Source organism: Annulohypoxylon maeteangense (assembly GCF_022496945.1).
Source record: "Annulohypoxylon maeteangense strain CBS 123835 unplaced genomic scaffold GGS22scaffold_5, whole genome shotgun sequence".
NCBI classification, from domain to species: Eukaryota; Fungi; Ascomycota; class Sordariomycetes; order Xylariales; family Hypoxylaceae; genus Annulohypoxylon; species Annulohypoxylon maeteangense.
In genome coordinates, this window is record NW_025953252.1 from 1,569,673 (window position 1) to 1,591,765 (window position 22,093).

At 43.5% G+C, this 22,093-nt stretch overlaps 9 protein-coding genes across 9 annotated transcripts; 4 read left to right on the forward strand and 5 right to left on the reverse strand.

The window, feature by feature from the left end:
- Positions 1-225: 225 nt before the first annotated feature.
- GGS22DRAFT_199228 (uncharacterized protein) lies at positions 226-1,422 on the reverse strand. The gene has a single exon (XM_047966257.1). The coding sequence runs from the start codon at positions 1,286-1,288 to the stop codon at positions 479-481; it is 810 nt and encodes a 269-aa protein (XP_047820741.1). The 5' UTR covers positions 1,289-1,422; the 3' UTR covers positions 226-478.
- Positions 1,423-5,509: 4,087 nt separating this feature from the next.
- Positions 5,510-6,220, reverse strand: GGS22DRAFT_199230 (uncharacterized protein; the record flags this gene model as incomplete). Its single annotated transcript, XM_047966258.1, has 1 exon — positions 5,510-6,220. The coding sequence occupies one exon, from the start codon at positions 6,218-6,220 to the stop codon at positions 5,510-5,512; it is 711 nt and encodes a 236-aa protein (XP_047820742.1).
- Positions 6,221-6,886: 666 nt separating this feature from the next.
- GGS22DRAFT_186989 (uncharacterized protein) lies at positions 6,887-7,457 on the reverse strand (the record flags this gene model as incomplete). The annotated part of the gene is made up of 2 exons (XM_047964533.1): positions 6,887-6,910; positions 6,972-7,457. 2 exons carry the CDS (start codon positions 7,455-7,457, stop codon positions 6,887-6,889), a joined length of 510 nt encoding a protein of 169 aa, XP_047820743.1.
- Positions 7,458-8,359: 902 nt separating this feature from the next.
- GGS22DRAFT_178905 (NAD(P)-binding protein) lies at positions 8,360-9,343 on the forward strand (the record flags this gene model as incomplete). The annotated part of the gene is made up of 3 exons (XM_047963628.1): positions 8,360-8,646; positions 8,709-8,890; positions 8,949-9,343. The coding sequence occupies 3 exons, from the start codon at positions 8,360-8,362 to the stop codon at positions 9,341-9,343; spliced, it is 864 nt and encodes a 287-aa protein (XP_047820744.1).
- Positions 9,344-9,784: 441 nt separating this feature from the next.
- On the reverse strand, positions 9,785-11,290 carry GGS22DRAFT_199231 (uncharacterized protein; the record flags this gene model as incomplete). The annotated part of the gene is made up of 3 exons (XM_047966259.1): positions 9,785-10,738; positions 10,793-11,164; positions 11,225-11,290. The coding sequence occupies 3 exons, from the start codon at positions 11,288-11,290 to the stop codon at positions 9,785-9,787; spliced, it is 1,392 nt and encodes a 463-aa protein (XP_047820745.1).
- A 2,941-nt stretch (positions 11,291-14,231) lies between these two features.
- Positions 14,232-15,654, forward strand: GGS22DRAFT_158963 (soluble quino protein glucose dehydrogenase). Its single transcript, XM_047960719.1, has one exon. The coding sequence runs from the start codon at positions 14,405-14,407 to the stop codon at positions 15,524-15,526; it is 1,122 nt and encodes a 373-aa protein (XP_047820746.1). The 5' UTR covers positions 14,232-14,404; the 3' UTR covers positions 15,527-15,654.
- Positions 15,655-16,632: 978 nt separating this feature from the next.
- On the forward strand, positions 16,633-18,357 carry GGS22DRAFT_178907 (cytochrome P450; the record flags this gene model as incomplete). Its single annotated transcript, XM_047963629.1, has 4 exons — positions 16,633-16,695; positions 16,775-16,985; positions 17,066-17,312; positions 17,436-18,357. 4 exons carry the CDS (start codon positions 16,633-16,635, stop codon positions 18,355-18,357), a joined length of 1,443 nt encoding a protein of 480 aa, XP_047820747.1.
- A 470-nt stretch (positions 18,358-18,827) lies between these two features.
- On the forward strand, positions 18,828-20,642 carry GGS22DRAFT_199237 (uncharacterized protein; the record flags this gene model as incomplete). The annotated part of the gene is made up of 1 exon (XM_047966260.1): positions 18,828-20,642. One exon carries the CDS (start codon positions 18,828-18,830, stop codon positions 20,574-20,576), a length of 1,749 nt encoding a protein of 582 aa, XP_047820748.1. The 3' UTR covers positions 20,577-20,642.
- Positions 20,643-21,128: 486 nt separating this feature from the next.
- Positions 21,129-21,499, reverse strand: GGS22DRAFT_158964 (uncharacterized protein). The gene has a single exon (XM_047960720.1). The coding sequence runs from the start codon at positions 21,481-21,483 to the stop codon at positions 21,226-21,228; it is 258 nt and encodes an 85-aa protein (XP_047820749.1). The 5' UTR covers positions 21,484-21,499; the 3' UTR covers positions 21,129-21,225.
- Between the last annotated feature and the right edge of the window lie 594 nt (positions 21,500-22,093).

Here is a 22,093-nt window from a genome sequence, read left to right on the forward strand (position 1 = left end):
CCTCTGATACTGTTTGGCCAGGTAGTGAACCTTCGCGTTTTGTTGCGACATGTGTAGGTATCTAGGTACGTAGAGGAGCTAGCATCGGACGTCGCTGGACCACCATCTTTCTTTGATATATGCCGAGTTTTAGGTGTAAATTTACTTGATATAATATGAGATAGATCCATTAACCTGGAAATCAGCACAGGTAAAATGCAAGTCTGATAAAAGGGGAATAAACGTCGTATATTTTCTATTCTTATCTATTTGCGTACTAGGTAGGCAATAATGGATTAGTTATTTGAACGAGAGACTTGTGTTGAGGTACTAAATTAGGTAGTGACTGAATGGCCGGGGTATGAGTGGTCCGTTGCCCATAAGGATCTTTAGGTGTTCGAAAAGGGCCTGTCAATATAGACCTGCTGGGCTCCACCGTTGATGTTGGATCTTTATCCTACTAGTTCCTCTAGAATGAGAGGATGGATTCCTATTCGGGTTATTGTGCTATAGCACTGTTTAGCCTTGGACGACCCGCGCAGCCATAAAATGTTGCGCTACACTGTTTAACATGGTCCAGGTGAGCCTGTTTGTCAACATGCTCTGTATTGCATTTGCAGCTGTAGGACTGATGTTTCATAGCGTTCTCACAGGAACATGCATGCCGCTTATGGTTATCTTTGCGGGGTTGAGCATGCCCACAAATGCACCGGTACTTCGGGCCATCAGTTGAGTGAACGCACTCGTAGTGTCGCTTCAAATCATTGGTTTTGGCGAATAATTTTCCACATTGTTCGCATTTTACACGCCTCAAACGCTTGGGGCCATCAGTGGGTAGCGGAAAGGAAGGTTCCTTAACTGATTGCGATTGAACTGGGCTCGGTGGATACGAATAGCCGCTTTGATTCTCCTCCATACGGGTACCCGCCGTGCTGGTTGAATCATTGGTCAGCTGCCTAAAGTCATTCAACCAATTGTGTATGTCTCCAAACACGGAATTATCAACGGTTTGATCGGATTCCAGAACCAAGGGATCTTCAGCAAAATATAATCCTCCTCCTTCGTACCAATAGGTACTGCCTGAGTTATTGTTATAAACAGTTGCCGATGTTGATGTTGTCCCAAGTGATTCATGGTCCTGAGCTAGGGACGACCCGGAGAGGTGTGGGGGTTCCTGTAAATTCTGAGAATTGTAGCATGATACCCCTCCATCTTCAATAAACTCGGGATAGCTACTAGCATTCCCCTGATTGACACTGCCGTCCAAATGAGCTGTCTCCCTTTTGGAGAACGACTCAATGTATGGCATGATGCTGTCTGTCGGGGGATATTGGCTTAATTAAAGCTTCTGTGGCATCCCAGCTCCGGGGACAGGATGCGTAAAACTGCCCGCAATGGCAATTTTCTAGGTAGTCTATTTTGCGAAGAGAGGGTGGAAATCTGTATATAGAATACTGTTAGATGCAACCCCGAAATGAACACAATTCAAGCACACCTGTTACGCGACAATGGTATAGTGATTATAAGTCCTCACCTGAAGAATTAATAGCGCAAGATGCGTACCTAGGTAGGTGGCAAGTGCTTCTATCTAAGCTAGAGGAGAGTAAATGAAGGCGTCTAGCTTAGTAAGGAAAACAAACGAAGTATACCTGTTAAGCCAACGAACACAATCCGAGGATAAAGAGAGAAAACATTTTTTCCTGGCCCAAACCATTATCCTTTCTATACAAAAGACGAAATCTGAGGCCCATACCACATCAATACCGGCTAGCCCAGAAAGCTGATGGCCTGCTTCGCACACGAAGCCTTCACTTGGAAATGAGTTGTTGCTCATAGGAGTCTTCTAGTTAGGCGATCTAGTGTTTATTGGCTAGCGGTTTCGTCGAGGCCGTTTAAGCACCTGGGTTGCCTGTATGTATCGGAGTTCCTGCACTGTTACATTAGTTGTATTATATGTCGCCTTGGTAAGGGTATCAATCTCGCCTAGATCTCATTGGCAGCGTATATGTAAACATTTTTAAACCACAACCACCACCTTCAACATCGGAAAGCTCCGTGTGCAGTTTTTTCGCAAACTATAGATTTCTGTTATGGATCAAATGTTGCCTGATACGGTAGCTATCACATATTTACGTATATATTGAATATCATTGTGAAGATGTGAGAACTACATATAAGATACATGTGGCACCTTAGAGTTAGGTTTTAAGAATGGGGCCTGTGTGCCCAGATGGTTACTATAAGGCTGGGCTAGATTAAGTGTGGAGTGAGGGTATAAGGGATCATCGACCCACACCGGTCCGGGTACTTCATCGGAAGACTAATGGCGTATCCGAAATACCGATGCAAGTGATTCAGGGATCGGCATGTTTCTGGTGAGGCTGTTGAAGGATCAACGCTTCCGTTATCTTCAGGGAAAAGCCGGTAATTGACATCACCATCATGCATGGTAAGCCAAAGCCTCTAGAAAATAATACCACCTGAGGTTCCATTCTATCTACTAAGTACCTACATTACACGTATCTTGCCCACACAATTATCGAATATGAGCTTTCGTATTTTAATTGGACGTCGTCCGTATTCTATGAACAACTATTAAAACTCACCTCATAAATGCACTAGATTCAATATCGGTATAATGGGAGGTATTTGCAGCAGGTTCTGGTCCTGGGAGGATAATATAACAATCATGTTAAGTACGTCGCATTTAAAGAATTTGATAGGTACCTGCCTAGTACCTACCTAAATACCTAATAGTTGCCTAGGTAGGTAACTTCCGATAACTGGTAGTACAACTGGCTTTAGGAGGGATCTTAACATATTATAACGAACGTTACGGTAAGACAAAAAATAATTGACGGGAGTTATTGAAAGGGATGGGAATTGTCTTAAAGATTTAACATAACAACCTTGGAAACTCGTAATTTTTTAATATCCCATCTTAAGTTATAAATATCCTTAAATTAATACCTGCCGGCAAAACTAAGACGGGAATATATGAAGCCTTAATACGAAGTAACGAAGTTAATAATATTACACGTACTTTAAATATTAACATTACTTAAACTCGTTTTTTAACATTAAGTGCATTTAAGGTATTATGTAAAATTTTTATTAATTAATTAAAAATTTATTTAAAGTTATATTAAAAAAAAATTAAAAAATGTAAATTAAAATAAACGTATATAAAAACGTTAAAAACGAAATATTTATTTCGTTATAACGTTTAAATATAACCGTTTATATCGTATTTTAAACGTAAATTAAATTACTTTTTCACGTTTTAATTACTTTTAAACCATTTTTTATTATTTTAAAACCGCGACATTTTTACGTTAAAGTTTATTTTTTTATTTATATATAAATTAATTAATCTTCGTTTAATTAAAAAAATAAATGTATTATTATAATTATTAAGTTTTTAACTTTTTAAAATGCTTATTTTTTTCGTTTAATTACGCATTTTCGTTATAATAAATAACATTTTAAATAACACGTTTATTTATAATGCGTTTTATAATAACTTCGTTAATAAAAATTATTTACGATAATAATTATTAAGTGTATTTATTCGAAAAAAATATCGTAAAATTATTTAAAAGTTTTTCGTTATTTAAAAAGTTTATATAACTTAATAAATTATTACTTTAAACCGTTTAAACCATGCGTCGTTAATGTATAAATTTCGTTAATTTAAAATAAAAATTTTCGAACTTTTTAAAATATTAATTACGTTCGGAAAAAATTAACAAAATCGATATATAACACGTTATTCGAATTTATAATTTATTAAATTTCGAATAATTAATTATAAACGCGTTAATAACGTTACGGTTAATAATATTACCATTTTTTTTAATTAATTTAAAACTTTTAAAATAATAAAAATATCACCCGAATATACGTATAACGTTAACGAAATAAAGTTTATAAAAAATATTAAAAATAATAATATAATTATTAACGACGTTTATAAAAAGTTTTTAATCGTTAAAAATAACGATAACCGTATTTAAACGTCGATAATTAAATGTGTTAATAACGATAACCATGTTTTCGATTTTTTTATTATTTTTACGAATAAACACGTTTAATAATAATAATTTAATAAAACCGAATATAAAAAATATTATAATTAAAAGTTTATTACGTTTTTTAACGGTTAAATTAATAATAATATCGCACTTAAATAATTATTAAAAATATTTATATTATTAATTAAATTATTAAATTTTAATTAATAACGATTATTAATATTCGACGGCCACGGTAATTATATTATTTTAAATTTCATGTAATTATATTAAATTAATAAAATATATATTATTTTTTTATTTATTTACTTTTCCCACGTTTTTTAAGTTTTTAATTTAAGTGTTTTTTTTTTTTTAAAAAAATATTATCGTCGAAAGTTTTTTTTAATATATTTACTTTTATTTAATAACCATTTTAATAAATTAAAGTTTTTACGAGTTTATAAATAAGTTAAAAAAAAGCGTATAACGTTATATAATATATTAATAAGTTAAAAAATTAACGGTATTTTTCTTAAAAACCGTTAAAAACTTTTAAAATTTTTTTATATGTTTTAAAATAAATTCATTTATACCCCGGTAATTAATTTTTATTTTTTTAATATTTTAACACTTAATTTTAATTAAAAAATAATTACTATTATTTTAATAACTTTTTTTAATTTAAAAAACGTTAATTTAATAATTAAAAGTTTAATAATTACCGGTTTAAAGCTTAAAAAGTTAATTAACCGATTTTTATTTTAAAAAATTAATAAAACATTTAACATTATAATATTAAAAATCGCCACCGCTAAAGCCCGGATTAATTATTTAAAAAACGAGCTAAAAAAAACAAAGCCTTAAAAACGTAAAAAGGTATTATTTAACTTTAATTCACAGTTTATAAATATTAAGAACATTATAAAAAAAAAAAAAAATAACGGGTACGCCGGTAAAACAAATAATTAAAATAAAAAATTTTAAAATTAAATTAATAAATAAAAACTTTAAAAAAAAAATAATATAAAAGATTACATTATAATTTTTACTAAGTAATTTCTTAGTTAATCGGGTTTTTTTTCATTTAATTAAGTCGTTTTAAAATTGAAAGGGTATTAAAAGTAAGGCTTAGTTTTAAAGTGGTGCGGAAGTAGTTAGGTCGTGAGTAAGGTGTTCGACTTATATTAAATCGAAGAACGGACTTACTTATCAACTTCATCACCACTTACGACCCGGCAACATGAATTTTACACCACGGCGAATCTTCTCCGGAGCCATCAAATGTATCTTAACGGGATCCCGGATCCCCTGCTCCGCATTCCGAAGCCTATCCACAACATTTAGTGGGGCAGGTTCATCGAAAGGGCGGCGGATGTAGTCGACCGGGGTTTTCGGGCGCGGGGGCACGGAGTTTAACCGTTCGGAACTTAGTACGAAACTAAACGGGGCGGGGTTGTAAATAGGGGGCGATCGTGAACGGGTACCTGCATCTCACCAAATTTAGCGCACTAATCCTAACGTCCGGGTTTCGGTACGTTTTTGGCAGTGAGAATGTTGTCGTCGCCAGCGGTCCAAGATTGCTCACTATCTGGGCCATTTCCACGATCCATCTCCCTATCCTGCTGAGCGCGCCTCTGTGATGCGCCGAAGGGATCACGGCGGATTTCGCCGAGCGGGCTCAGGATGTCGTATTGATCGTCAGTGGGGCTAAGGGGAAGCCTACCTGAGATGCCTGTATTCGTGAGTTCACGTACTCGGATGGCTCCTCGCCTGCGAAGAGGTGCATCGGAAAGAGGTACAGCTGGAAACTCCTCATTCGGCTCGTCTGACTCCTCGTCATCGTCGTCACCTAGGAAGGGCCATCTTACGTTGTCAGCTGTTAGGGGAGGTTGCGCCTGACCTTCGTTCGGAAACCTGTCAGGCTGACTAAGCATGCTGGTTGAAACGGTCCCTTGCACCTCCTCCGCGCGCCATACTGCACCTGGGCGATATGGGACGTACGGAGATCTTTGGGACGTAGCGCTACGGGAAAGTTGTGTTGACGGCCTGGTTGAAGCCTCGGCGCTAGAACTTTCTGAGTAATAACGCTTAGCATCAGGCCTCAACGGCATTGTTCTATTCCTCCGCTCTTGAAACGTTGCTTCAACCCCGCTATCATATCTTGGGAGACTAGGCATTTTGGTCGGTACTGGATTTAGGTTAATGCGTTTGTCTTGGGAAGACATCGTGTCGTGATTGAAATGTCTTGTGGCTTGGAAAGAATAATGAGGATATTGTTGGCTTCAAACCTCCTATATATCTGCACCGTGAACAGACTGCTATTACAAAACAGTAATATAAGAGACGGAAATGTTTGAAAACAATGACATCTTTCGTACCTAACAATACATTCATGTATAGTTCCAATTCATGATTTGGCTGGTTACTAGGTAGGTACTCACGTTGGTTATCCCGTGTCCTACCCCAGCACAACGAGTCATATCTTCATTTTTCTAGTACCTAGGTAGATTCATACTCGTTATAATTGTATCAAAGAAGCAATAAGTCAATTACATACCTATACGAATAAAATTTAGTTGAAATTAATTCACTGTTAAGTTATTTGAAGTTTCTTAGACCTTGTATATAGAAAGTTCTAAGCTAAGTTAAGACATTAACTATTAATATTAGATTTGAGTCTTATAATACCTACGAATTAAATACGATTAATAAATATTGATTTAATGTGAGAAATGAATACGGTATTGGAAGATATTACTCACAAATTGCTCTTTCTTTTGACGCTGATTTACTTTACCCCTATTATTTCAACTCCCCGTGCTTACTAAAGATATCTTACGTAAGCCTTTGTACCCCTTTATTATTCGCCGCCATACTTATCTTTCACCAATTTATCTTTCACCAATTTTGTATGCCTTTGGGATTGTTAGCGTCGCGTCGAAAATTTCTACGGATTTGTCTCCGCTCTAGGATTACCGCAATCTCCAAATTGATACGTTCCCTGATCTTTCTCCAGTGTCTGGCCCGCAGCATTGTTTTCCTGTCTCTTGGATCAGCCTGCATCTCTAAGATTGCCTCCGTATGCTCAGCCTTAGCGTGCTGGTACTCTGTTCTTCTAGCCTCTAGAACTTCCCACTCATTTTCTGTAAATGCGAGGGTATCTGGTGGGTTATCTATTTTGAGATCTGCGACGCCCTTCTCTATATCTTGAGAGTCTTCATTCTTGGTCTCATCTTTAGTCCCGTCTGTGTCTGACTCTGAGTCAGAAGAGGGTGGGGGAGGGATGAGTGGAATCGAAGGGAGCCGCGTGAGAGGCGCCTTCTTGTGCTTTACACAGTAGGCTAAAAAACTTTCTACTCGTCTTGTCGTTATCTCTTCTGGCTCAGGCTTATAGCGTCCCGATGGAATTATGAGCTTCGGGAGCGACTGAGGCGTCGGGCGCGTTTCTTGGATAGACTGCATGTTCATTCGGTTGAATGATTGAAGAATATAGCGTTTTGTTTGAATACAATTCTCAGGAAGAAAATCCCGCTTAGCTCAGAAATTCCTTCTGGATGATTTCACGAGTTGGCACGTATTATAAAGACTCTGAATTGCATTGTATGTTTCTATCTCAAAGAAACTATAAAGAAACGTTCAGTATTTTGATAATAAAAAAGTCTGCAAATAATGGTTATTGTATTTGAAGTCTTTATTTATAGTTACCTAGGAGTATATTTCTCATATCTCCCCCATATACATGTATGGTATCCGTCTAGTTGAGTTATATACCTACCTAGGTACTAGCCTTTGTCTTTATTGAAGCTTTATCTTCTCGTCTTATAACGGGTTTTAACGCGTATCCAATTATAAGGATAGGAGTTGAAAATTCAAATATCTACTTGATTTCAAAGACAAAGTGTCGTGTGACAGAGAATATATCTTGAAATCCTTTGTTTCATTAATTCTATCAATCTTCTAAGTACGTACATAGTACTTAGGTAAAGCTAGTCCTTTTATTAATACGCTATATCGCGTACGTGAAAGAGGTTACTCCGGCAGGTCGGAAGAAAGCGGCGTAGTCATTAGTCCCACCATTCCTTCTGCGGAGTCGCGGCGTAGTATGCGGACCACCTACCACGGACGGAATGGAATTACGAGCTAAAGACGAAGTAATTGAAGCCGATCCGTTATAATATTAGGAGGCCAGTCTATTATTGGCTCTGCATAACATACCTACGTATTATTCGGATTTATTGAATATGCTGTTGGTAATTTGGGCTGGGCAGCTGCCTGACCGAATGGTCCGTACTTATGAGTTCTCAAGTTCTAGCACCTAACCTACAACTCTAAATATCTCATTGAGTTATAAAGTCAAAATCAAGATGCCCCAAACGTGGCTAATAACTGGCTGTTCCAGTGGCTTCGGTGAGCTCTTCGTCCGAAAACTCCGGGCCGCCGGAGATAATGTCATCGCAACGGGTCGTTCCGCTGAAACGAAGCTGGCCCATCTCAAAGATACGGGTGCGGAAATCCTGGATCTTGATGTTTCTATGTCTTCCGATGCTATTCGGGCGAAGATAGAAGAGGCGTGGGGTTTGTTTCCAGAAGGAATTGATGTCGTCGTCAATAACGCGGGCTATATCTTGAGTGGTGCCGTGGAGGAATTAAAGTGAGCGCTCGGAATACATATATCGTGGAAGGAGAATCATGATTTAACATAATAATGAATAGGCCGGACGAATTGGAGCATGTGATGAAGACCAACTTCTTCGGCCCCTTTTACATAACTCAAGCAATTTTACCAAAGTTGCGTGTGAAGGGAAAGGGTACACTGCTTTATATGAGCTCTCAAGCGGGTTGGCACGGCGATCCTGGTATAGCAGGATACTGTGCGTCAAAGTTCGCCCTGGAGGGCAAGTGATTTTCGTATTTCATATTCTGATTGGAATAAATTGCTGATACTCATCCTAGGAATGGCGGAGTGCCTTGCAAAGGAACTTGCGTATGTCGCACCTGATATCAAGATCCTACTCGTCGAGCCTGGCTTCTTTGGCACACGCGTATTCCGCAATGTTAACATTGCGCCGCTGCGCAACCATGTAGACTATGGGGAATTTTTCGAGGCTGCGCGCGACTTCATGGTTGGTGTAGTAGATAATGAACCTGGAGACCCTGACAAGGCCGTAGATCGGATGATTGATCTCGTTAAAGGAACTGGCATGGCGGCGGGGAGGACAGTGCCACTACGAGTGCCGTTAGGAACCGACGGGTGGGGGAGAGTTAAGGAGAAGTGTGAGGCGACGTTGAAGATCTGTGAGGATTGGGAAGAGCTGGCTAAGAGCACAGATCTAAAACCAGCAACTTGATAGCTGCGAAGTATCATCATTGAAATTTAGCAATGGAAGAAGGTAATCCTGCTTTTTAGTGGTTCAGATATGGCGGTTATCCACTAAAATTTAGCGGGGGTATTAGCGTTGTTTTATTTTTGGGTTACTGTGGTTAGTTGCTTATCCCACTAAACCCTCCTAACAGATGCCCCCTAAGATCCTATTGGGCTCAACTCAAACACACGACGTGATATGAAGGCAGCATTCGAAAGATATAGATTAGGTGTATGATGAACCAGAACCGAAAAAACGCCTTTTTCTGGAAGCAATGAAATCTATAATTGATCTATACCACGCTTTGCAGCTATCTTGTATGTTCCCTACTACTATGTCCAAAAACATCTTATGATCAAAGGGTATGTCAGAATATTAATGGATATCCTCACTCGCGTCTTAAGACAGCCACCCAATCACAAACCACTATTTCCTGAAGCGCTTCTCCCGAGCTTTACCACCGTCCGTTGTAGTGTTTGAACGCTTCTTGGAATTGTTGTCGAGTTCCTGGGGAACGTTCTCGAATTTCGGTTTCCTTGTCACCGGCAAGCCGAGAAGCTCACGCCTCTTGAAGAACTCCCACGAAAGCTCAAAAATAGTATTATTGCCCTTTGTAGGCCCATACTTGTCTAGGAAGATAGATAGATTTTTACGATCGATGGAGTTACCCAACACTAGGCGGAATTCGTCGAGCGTCCATTCTTTTTGAAAGACGAAGATGGCAATCATGGCTCGGATCTGATCACAGTCCCTATCAATGTCTGTGCCGGGGTCTAAATTCCACTCTGCTGGTGTGGGTTCCTTTCGACCCGGTTCTACTACTGAGTAGATGATGGGTCCCGGACGGTCATATGTACGTTTACTAAATCCTGGTTTAGGTGTCAAGTCAATTTCCTGATAGACGTCTTGTAGAACCAGCGCTTGGTCCAATACACGTGCTCTTTCACTGTCAGTCTTGATGGGTTTATCACCGGTGACGAGTGTCATTAGTTCCACATCTGACTTTGGCTGAGTCTTTTTGAGCCACTGCATGACGAGGGTAGAATATTGCTCTATTTCGACGGGGTTAAGGTCGGTGAACACGGCTAGTCGAGCGCGCTCTCGCTTGTCCTCTTCTAGTTGGGTGTCGATGTAATCCATCAAGCGATCTCGAACATAGTGGTTAGGCACATCACTAAGCATATGGTTGCGACCAAGTCGGCCTCCGAAAACAATCCCGTTCGACATGGTCATCATTCCAGATGCATAATTTCTACCGCCTGAGGTTGAGTCTGCGAAGACAATGCTTGCACGAATACATATCGCCGTCGATGGTTTCATATCAGTCGCAGAGGCAAGGTCATCAATCAATTCAGCATTGGACTTCACAAACCCGGGCTCCTTACGATTAATTAGCATTTTATCTGGATCAATAAGGAAAATGAGTACCCATACCGCTCTTGATATAGAAAATGGTGTCTCAGGTTCCTCTCGTCCGGTCGGTTCAGTTCGTGCTGGTCCTTGGTCACATGGAATTACCGATATGACATCTTCATAGATTTGGATACAGCGACTGGGTCCATGATCTTCTATCCAGTCTACTGTTGCATCAATGAAAGAGTGTTGAGATATCTCGTTGTATTCTTTTTCCAAGTTGGGCTGTCGACGTCGAGTATTTCGAACCTGTCGATCATGTCCTCTTTGTGATCCTCTTATTCGATCTTTCTGGCTGTAGTTGACTATATCTTGCTTGAATTGATTCATCTGATCATCTGACAGCAAGTTATTCTCTTTGAGCTTTGCGACTAATTGGTCCTTTACCTTTGCCTAATGATATTTGATGAGCTTAGATTTCATGTTGCATAGGAGGAACGGATTCGCTCGTACCTCTTTGGCAGCCAGGTAGGCTCTGGAATCAGCGTCGACATCGACAGTGGTATTGGATCGAGGCATATTCAAAAAGGATAGGATTTTTAGAAGAATATTTGAGAAAGAGGACGTGAAAGAGTTATTCTTAAGGTGTTGAGTTATTAAGGAGAGTCACGATTAAAAACGCGTTCTAAATTAAATCCGAACGCGACGAACTTAGTTATGTCGGCGGGCTTTGCAGGGGGCATATTACAGGGGTTAAGCCCCTAATGACCTCACTATCCCGGTCCGTCTTATTAACTGATCCATGGATATTATCAGGGTTGCGGGGTTGCCCGACGCCCCTACTACAGTGAAACCTTACCATAACGATAGGAAAAAAACATGGAATTCTGATCGCTATATCGAGGTATCGCTATGGAATAAGTATCCACTTTTAAATATCGCTACCTAAAAGGGTAAGGGCTACAACGCACAGACATAAAATCCTCGATGTTATACTAAAATAGGTAAATACGATATAAAAAGGGCTTAGCTCTTTCCTAAAATGGAAGGATTTTCATGAATTTTTACCTGTTTATAACGATATTGGTGGTGACTAAGCCGAAAGCTAACGATAATTCGTTATGGCAAAATTATCGTTATTTCTCATACAAATTTCAAAAATCCCGAAAAAAAGTTCGTTATATCGAGGTATCGCTATAGACTAGTATCGTTATGGTAAGGTTTCACTGTACACAGTAGGCACGTTCATAAAAACAACATCTTAACATTATGCAAATTTATTTACACGGATTTTTTTTTTTCTGAAGAGACATTTCCTTTCTAGATCGTCAAGTGTAGGTAATCTTCAGCTGAATGGAATCCATCGATACCTATTTTTTTGTCTCATCCATACTTCAAACTCCTCCAGCTTCCCTCGCAATATAGTGCTCAATCATACACAACCAGTCGCCCTATAAAATGCAAGAGGCACAGTGAAATCCTCGAGGGAGAAGCAGGTGGTGGTGTACTGAGTGAGGCTAAACGCTTCTCTGTCTCCGCAACCCTCGGATGGATAAAGCGAGACCCTACAGTCGCTCCCCGCCGGAATTTCACCTAAGATCGATTTGTGCCGATTAGCGTTGGGGACTGAGTCGCACGTTACATCGCCTGGCTGCTTCACCGTGTCTGCTCCTGTGGTTGAAGAGGTTGAATTGCCGCATTGTGCATCGTTAAACATGGTGAATGACCAGCCTAATGAAGATTTAAAAAATATTGAACCAGTAATGACGAAGAATTGGAAACTAATTGGGAAACGCATTGTCCTGGGAATTGATTTTGGTGGCAGGGGTTTTTCTGTGATCGGTATTCGACAGTGCATAAAATCAATTGATGGTTGAAGTTGGATCTCGTAAAGAAATCCAATGCATTAAACTTTTTAAACAATACACGATGGTGATAGGGGTTACCTAACGCAATGCACCTAATTGCCTACTATTCACACGTACCTTCCAGGGAATGATTGGATGTTCGAATTAAATCCTGAGAAGAATACTAACAATGGGAAGGTGTGATGTCACGATGTCACAATCCGCACAAGTTATCAAGGTAAGAATCACCAGGAGCTACAGGGGTCACTAATCGCAGGGTACCAGGTATTACCTACCTACCTAGTGAGAAATGGTGAATACATGTGCTTCCTAACTAACATTTGAAGTCACTTCGATTAAAACTTCCTCTTAGCACTGAACAATTATCAAAGTTGTGCCATTCAACTAATACCAACACGACATAGACGCTGCTAGGACTAGAGGTTTTGGGACCTAAAAATGGATTATGTGATGCGAGAAGTTGCGATTCTAAAAACATGGTTAAGAATCTTCACAGCATAGTAAATTTTTGTAAACTCAGTATTGTACACGAAATTACCCTTCCAGCATCGGAAAGATCACGTATCGATCTGATAACCGTTACATAAGAAGGTCGGCAATGGTGAAGCCGAGATATTAAGCCATATCGAGGACGTTCCGGACAGCGAAATGGAGAAGATAGCACGGTCACCACCAAGGTTACAATACCTCGACTTGATCATCATCCTCTGTAAGCCTTTTTAAAGACCGACGTTGTTGCTTTAATAGTTACCTAGGTAGGTACTACCTAAGTCGGTATCTTCATAAACATCTACAATCCAGTTTCATCAATTGGGGGTGTTACAGGGTGAACACGATTTTTATAGGAGTCAAAAGCAGTATTTATCACCATCCCTAGAAACCTGATCAGGCCAATGGATTTAAGGACTCCCTGAAGAGGTTTATGCTGTATATATGCTTCGAAAATGGCCGCTAAGTGAACTATAGTGCCTTGGAGTGTAGTCGTTAATTCCGTAATTCAACGGTGGTTCAAGAAGTTTAAGTGACTGTAGAACTCTGACTTGTATTGCTGTGATATCTTGTGATATAACCCACCTTAAGCCCCCCTAGATTGACAGAGAGAACTTCTTCCCTTTTTACATTTTTGTAAACCTGGTGACGATTACAGACCCTGACTTTATTGCGGACCTGGCATCGACCAGATCATCAATAATTGTTTCAGAAGATGACGATGTTCGCGAGATAGTTATTTCTAAAATAACCTTTGTAAAGGGGATGCGATCACCTTCGGGTGCGACGGTATTCACTCCAATAGCCAATTAGAACCACAAGACCAATTTGACGGTGCGTGGATTGACATCATGTCTATTCTGGCTGTCAAACCCCCCTCCCGGTAGTGTAGCGGAGACGGATCGAGAGCCCCCGCATGATACGAAGAAGAAAAAAGATGAGTTTAATAATTTATATATTGATGCCTAGAAATTTACAGCACACCATCCGGCCTTGGCGTCGGTAGTCATCGTAATAGAGAAAAGGTCGTTCCGGATTAGGTAGGGTGGGAATGCCATGCCGGACTTTTGCTAAATCTGTCGACAAGAGTCAAGCTAGTTTCTACCGGTGCCAGGGTTATAAAGTGTAGATACTCTAATTAACCTTATACACATCGAGTCCATTATAGGCCGGGAATGGCCTGAAATTGGACAAGGGGTTGCTCGTGTTCTCCCGCTTCTTATATACCTGCCTACCCCGGGGAAGTGCCAACCCAAGAGTTTCTATACGATCTAAGTCACTCAACCTTCGATCGTCTAGGAACAAAATACACTGGGAAGCAAAGGTCGCCCCGAAAATGATGCGTCTCGGACTTTCTGTCACCTACGCTTTGGCATTGGTGGCCGGTGCTTTGGCCGTTCCATCGCAGCATTTAGACACTCGCCAGCAGCCGTTTAAGTCGACAGCTATTAGCGACCATTCCGAGCCATGGGCGATCGCCTTCCTACCCGATAACCGCGTCCTCGTCACCGAGAGACGAGGAAACCTGCGTCTTGTCGACCCGACCACCAAGACTAAGGGCACCATCACCGGTGTGCCCACCGTCGCCTATGGCGGCCAGGGCGGTCTCCACGATGTCGCTTTGCACCCTGAATACGCTGACAACAGTATTATATATCTCAGCTACGCCGAAAGCGGATCTGGCGGGGCAGGTGGCGCAGTCGCGCGGGCCAAGCTAACGCTAGACAACAACGGCGGCGGCGCGCTGTCCGGCCTCGAGGTCATTTGGCGCCATTCGCAGAAGGCTTCGGGCGGACTCCAGTTCGCCTGTCGACTGCTCTTCGGCCCCGACGGTGCTCTGTGGATCTCTTCCGGTGAGATTAACCAGATGACACCGGCCCAGTCCATGACCAGCAACCTCGGCAAGGTGATCAGGCTATACGAAAATGGCACCGCCTTCGAGGGCAACCCGTTCGCTAGTCAAGGTGCCGTCCAGGCGCAGATCTGGTCGCTGGGCCACCGCAACCCATTGGGCATTGACTGGGACGCCGAGGGGCGTCTCTGGGAGGTCGAGATGGGACCCATGGGCGGCGATGAGCTCAACCTGATCAAGTCAGGCGCCAACTACGGCTGGCCGGTGGTATCCGAGGGTCGCCACTACGACGGCCGAACGATCCCGAACCACAGCACGCGCCCCGATATCGAGCCGCCCAAGGCCTTCTGGGTCCCCGTCATCTCCCCGGCCGGCTTGATCATCTACAAGGGTAGCCTGTTCTCCAGCTGGACGGGCAATGCCATCATCACCAGTCTCAGCTCGCAATCAATTGTGCGCGTTACCATCACTGGCGACACGGCGAAGGAGGCTCAGCGCATCTCAATGGGTAAGCGCATGCGCGGTATCCGAGAGGACAAGGACGGCGCCATCTGGGTGGTCGAGGATGGTCCTTCCGGCAGGCTCTTGAAGCTTACCCCGAACTAAACTTGTGTTAGCGAAAGACTTGGAAGATTTGGGACCGCTTGTACATAAAGTGCTTAGGTAGATTATACTGTCGTTTTTGCGTGCTATAAGATCGGCGCATTTTACCTCGCAACCTGTTGGTAGATGGCAATTCATCCTACTTATCAAGCTTACCCTTTCCGAATGTTCTAAGTGCCATAGTTTTAGCAAGATGCCCCATCGCTTGCGTATCCTGGGAATCAACAGCTCCATATTCCGTTCCATATTTGAAGCATTTCAATTACTAGACTCAGCTGGGTTAGGTTATTACAACATGCACCGTACTATTTCTCGGTAGTAACCTGGCACTCTGTCTCATCGCAACCATATGACCAAATATGGGATGGTATTTCGGCATTGGCTTTACGGTCAGTTATTAATCCATGATGGGGATAGGATGGCAGCACTCAAACTCACTAGTCCCATAGCTTGTAGTTGTGACACATGTTGTCGATTTGCCACTAATCTAACAACGAAAAGAGTGAAGGTTGCAATGGCCAGGGCCACGATGGTTGACCCTCCAATCTGAGCCATGCTGTTGCCTTGACTGAGAACTATGCAGAGATATGTGAGGACGATGAAGAAGAACGCGAGTATTTAAAGGAGTTCGGAAGAGCTTAAGAGCGCAAACCAGACGGCTGAAGTTTAGCCCCCAAGTAAAGCAGGGCTTGGCATGTTGGACGGTTGGTGCAGTTGCAATGAAAAACATTGGGGTGCACATGTACCTGCGGAGGGAGGAGGTCTGCCAGACAAGGAAACTGTTCTATCCCTTGTTTACTTGTCATCTAGCTATTCAGGGTGATCAATAGGTATTTCCTGCCAAGAAATCACGATGACTTTAAGGCAAGGGTCAAGACTCGTGTAACGAACTCGAGTGACAATAGGCCATCACGCGTCTAGTACAGCTCTTTGCGCATAACTGCACATATTCGTTGGACCCCAAACAGGCCGCGAAAAATTCTCATCTATGCCCTCTCTCTGTTGACCTTTCCCGGGCTGGCTTGATTTTCATGGCAGTTCTTCCAAGTTCCGGAGACGCATGACAGTAGCGAGCCTCGTCCTCTGGTGGCAGAAGTCACCAAAAAATCATGGACCTGATCCACGCGCTTCTCGATGCGGCGAAATACGCTGTGGGCATGATCTTACCGCTGGTAAGAACTTTCCAGCTATGAACCAGCCTAGTCGACTGTATTCAGGTCTTCCTGGCAGCTAACAAATGGTCGTTTGAAGGCACTTTTCATTGGGAGTTATCGGCTCGCGTTCCACCCTCTTCGAACCTTCCCAGGCCCCTTCATCGCCAAGCTCACCGATGCATACGGCGGTTACCAGGTGAAGCGGAAACGGCTCCATCTTAAAGCGCATTCCGACCTTCAGAAATACGGTCCCGTGTATAGACAGGGACCTAATCGCCTTGTCTTCAACACGGTGGCGGCTCTTGGCGGTAAATGCCCCTCTGATACAGCGCCTATTTCATGTTTTAGTAGTCTTGCATCCCGCCAAGCAACCCATTGACAACGCAAGCAGATTTGAGACGGCATGCCTCGATTCGCAAATCACACGTTTACACCTTCACGTCGTTCAGCCGTGTCCCACATGTCCTGGGGACGGTGGACCCGGAACCCCACCGAATGAAGCGCAATGTCTACGGACGTGTCCTCTCCAGCCATTCCCTGCAGAGATTCGAGCCGACGATGCGCGGCGAGGTCGATGTCTTTCTCCGAAAGCTCCTCGAGGCTGCCGAGGCTGGCCCGGTCAACATGACGCCCCTGTGCGAACGGCTTGCCAGCGACATTGCCGTCCAACTCGGCTTTGGGGTCGACCTTGCGTCGCAAACCGAGTCGGAGAACAGGACCCTTATTGACATCTTCCTGCACATGAACACGATTCACAGTGTGTACATGGCTTGGCCCGCCATTCGAGCCTTGGATCGGATTGTTATGCTGCTCAACATGTCCAAGCTTCTCACAGCCGGAAGGCTCCTCAAGAATATCATCAAAAGGCGGGCTGCCATTGAAGAGAATTCGGGGAGGCATGACTTTTGGGCCGTTGCTTCGACAAGCCATTCCGAATCCGATTCAGCAACATCCAACTCGATCGAAAAGAGCCAAGTATGGGCCGAGGCTCTGTTTTTCTTTCCCGCAGGCGGCCAGACATCCTCTTGCGCCCTGAGCGCTGCCTTCTTCTACCTGTCTCGCTACCCTCTTGTCTACACTCGTCTTGCCGCCGAAATCCGCGACACCTTCTCAGACGGGTCCCTCATACAGGGTGGGCCGCAGCTCCTCGGTTGCAAGTACCTGCGCGCTGTCATCGACGAGACGCTCCGCATGTCGCCACCCACAACGGTGATGCCCTGGCGCGAAGTGGACCGCGATCTCTCATCCAAAGAACCCTGTGTCATCGATGGCCATGTTGTTCCTGGCGGGACATTGGTGGCTATCAGCGCGTACTGCCTTATGCACAACGAGGCGTACTTCCCCGAGCCGTTCGCCTTCCGGCCTGAGCGCTGGCTCGACAAGACTGATCCTGATAGACTGGCGAGAATGGAGGAGGCCTTCATCCCCTTTTCGTTTGGCGACACCGCGTGTCTGGGCAAGGCGATGGCGTACATGGAAATTAGCTTGGTCCTGGCAAAGACGCTCTGGTATTTCGACTTCAAGAAGGCGCTTGGAGAATCGGGGAAGCTGGGTGGTGGTGGTCCGGGGGGGTGGGATGGGGGCTTGCGCGATCGCGTGGACGAGTTTCAGTTGTATGATGCTTTTGTGGGTGAGCATGACGGACCCAATCTTACTTTCATCCCTAGAGAAATGTTTTAGAGGAGCACTTGGGCGAGCGAGAATTCGAACTAAAGAGGAACCAAGCAAATGGTGACGATGGCACGTTAGATATAAATCTCCGTGTCAACTGTGGCTAGTAATCTACCGTCTTTCAATGCGGGGATCAGTGACAATGGTGTAACGGTGCGTACGATGCCACTAAACTTACTTGGAAGGCAAACGCGAATGATATTTATCGGCAGGTCCGTCACGATTGGCGTCACATAGGGTTTATCGGTCGGAACTTCCATTACGATAGTCGATTAAGACACGATGCATCATCAATGTGATGCACCTACCGAGTATGTGATTCAGGCAGGTACGAAGTAGGTTCGAACAACTCAACTCGATTCCGCAATGGTTATTACCATATAATCAATTCTTACATCCCCCAATCAACTCTGCTCCTTCTAAAAAAAACCACAGAGAAAAGCTTCTGCGATACAATTCTCAACGAAACAAATATCACCATGGCTATTGGAGAGAACTCTTCCAAGGGCCATATCAGGCTCACGCCGGAACTCTTTAGCATCAATCACCTGCAGCACTATGTAGAAACCAGGTATGGATTTCTACAAGATCTGTCTCCCGCACAAGCAGAAAAAACTCTGGAAAAAACCCCATTCGAAATGCCAGAATCTGAGAAGGATCTCGGTGAAAGCTTGCGGCGCGAGATAAAAGACCATCGAGCCTATCTAGCGACCGCCTCAATGGAAATGGTTCATGGGAACTACCGACAAGCCCTCGATGCACTTGAGCAAGCCGAATGTGGCTATCGGAAGTACTTCGCGCGGGATCACACCTCAAGGCTCGAGATCTCAAGTTTTCGAGCTCTGTTGCTAGTGCTCAACTCTAAGCCTGTTGAAGCAGAGGGACTTTGCAAGACAACTCTTTCGATATTGAGTGAAGAGAAGGGGTATGCGCATCCTTTGACGCTCGTCACGATGAGTATCATGGTACAAATTCAATTAAATCTGTGGCGTTCCCTTCCCGCCCTCGACACCGCCACAACTTTGGTCCGGAGAACAACTGAAATATTAGGCGACAGCGATATCTTAACTCTTCACAGTAGGACTTTATTGGCAGCAGCGAGGTTTCATCGAGGGGAATATTGTGCGTCTGAAGCAGAATTCGAATTAATCATCCCAATTCTTGAGCGTTCTCTTAAGAGTAACCACCCAGACATGTTTCAGCATCAGTGCTTCCTAGCTAAAGTCTATCTCAAAAGGGGGAAATTTGATACTGCAACAAAACTCTTGGTTCCAGTACTAGAGGCGAAACTTCAAGAATATGCTAAGAATTCGAAGTTGAATAAAGCAAACCTGAAAGCTGGAGATAGCAGAGTTCCGGAATACGGGTTGAGTGACTTCCTACGCACCTTTGTGAAGGATCCCAAGGCAGCTTTCTTGGGCAAGAAACCCCACCCTCAGTTCCTCAAAGCTTTGTCAGTATATGCAGATGTACTGTACCAACAACAATCTTCCGCAGATTTCGCCATATCGATTCACAAAGCAGTTTGGTCGCAAGAGAAGGCAGAGCTTGGTGATTCACATCTTGATACAGTGGCAACCCTCAATCGGCTTGCTATCATAACAAGGGACAACGAAGAGAACGTAGGGAATTACATAAGAGTAAGAGGACAGCTGGAGGATGTGATCAGAGCCCGCGGGGAAGTTCTGGGTGGGTCTCATATTATCACGCTATGCGCCCAGCGCGAAACGTTGATACTTGGCTATAGAATCAAGTCATTGGTAAATCCAGGTCCATGGGCTGAAAATGAGGAAAACGATCCGGTCTACTTCCAAGGCAAGGACGTTTACGCTATGTCTCAGAGAATCTACGATTCTCACAAGTCACATCTCGGAAGATTCCACCCGGAGACCATTCAATCCCTTCACTGGCTATTCAAGCTAAGAGTCTCGAAGTCATTCCATGAACAGTCGACGGCAGTCACTGGCGAGCTCATCCAATGTCTAAGGGTGATGCGAAAGGAATCCCCGATATTCTCGCTAAGTCTGGAGATTTCCGCGGCATATTCGTTTTACGAGTTTAATTACTACCGCACTGCACTCCAAATTTCGATGAAAACCTTGCAGGCTATTGATCACTCTCTCGCTACGAATAGCCAGGACATGAGATTTCCACTCGAGAGACTCAGGACGGAAAATCTTGGATTTATTAATCATTTGAAGGATAAATTAGAGGAGGTAAGGACATAGGTGGCGCGGAAGGTGCTTTGCTTATGTAAGCATCTTGGTTTTGTTACGTAATGCGGAATTTGGTATAGCATAGGGGATAACTGTGTCCTCAACTTGGTGGTTTACCTAATGTGGTGGATTTTATACCTTATACTTGGAAATATTAGGAATATTGACTTGAGCACTACCTAATTAGTAATCCTTTGTATCTGGATGCTGCTTTGTTACTGAACCTGCTCCTACTTCATTGATTGATTAGGTAAGCCATTATGTGATCCGTGAAGTAAACAATTAGGTAAGCAATTACCTTTGTTGTGTACCTAGTTTGACGTTGATTAAGTTTCGAACAGATCACATTGGTTGGCATATGGTGCAACACATGGAAGAAATTGGGTTCAATCCGTCTCAATTTCGTTTGGAATGAACTATCCCGAGGTCCCCAGAGCTATACTGTCATCCATCCCCCCTTCCTCTGCTGTCCTAGCTAAGCCACATGCTTAGTAAACCTTATTCCTCCAATTCATTGAACCCTATCGCATAACATTAAACTCCCGCACTGATATCCATTCAAATCATCCAATATAATCCATCCATCCATCTATCCATCTCACATAATCATCGAATCGCTCTCTGGGGACGAAAGGGGAGGGGTGTGTGTTTTAGGTGGGTCCTACGACCACCTTATGAGCTTGTCGTTGCGACCGGGAATCATGGCGCGGAGGTGCTGAACCCATACAATAGACTGTTTCTTAGACATGCTCTGGAAGTACGCGTTCAGGTCTACTTTCGAGTATGGGACGACGGTGCCCTCGCGGATCTCAGCTAGCGACGACTCAGGTGAACCTGTTCGAAGATCGACTTTACCGCTGCTCAGGTTCATGATGGCGTAGACGTCGACGGTTTGCTGGTTGTGGTTGGTTGTGCCCATGTGGATTGCGGTTTCGGCGTATGATGTCGCCTGGGCGTACCTTACAGGCTCCATGCCTAGCGTGGCTTGCGTAGGTTGTGTAGGTTGGGGAGGCTGTATGGCTTGGGCGGCCTCGGTGGCCTGTGCTTCCTGCACTTCCTGCGCTTCCTTAGCTTCCTTCGCTTCCTTCGCGGCCTGAGCAGCCTGAGTAGCCTTTTTATCCTTCAAGTACTGCGCATCGCATTCTGCCTGCAAAGTATGTAGAGTCTGTACATTCTCCGTCCTCTCAGTGATGTCGTGAGGATCCACCATAAGCATCGCCGGAGTTACCGTAAGAGTTTCGGGTGGCGGCTTTTGTGGTGATCCAGGCATGCGAAATGGTGATTTGGGGCGGGGGCTTGGTGGCCACATTTCGATGGGTTGTGATGCAGCCTTGGATTCGGCTTCCTCTTGCTCCTCTAGAACTTGACGTTTCTTCTCGTCGAAACTCATGCGTCGGCATGCAATCCAGATTGGGCCCATGTTATGTGGTAAATTTGGCTCTACAAGTCTCTCTTCTTGAGCCTCAAGTTCTGCAATTCTAGGATTTTTAACTTCCCTCTGGTTGGTATTCGGCTGTCTAGGCTCTGGC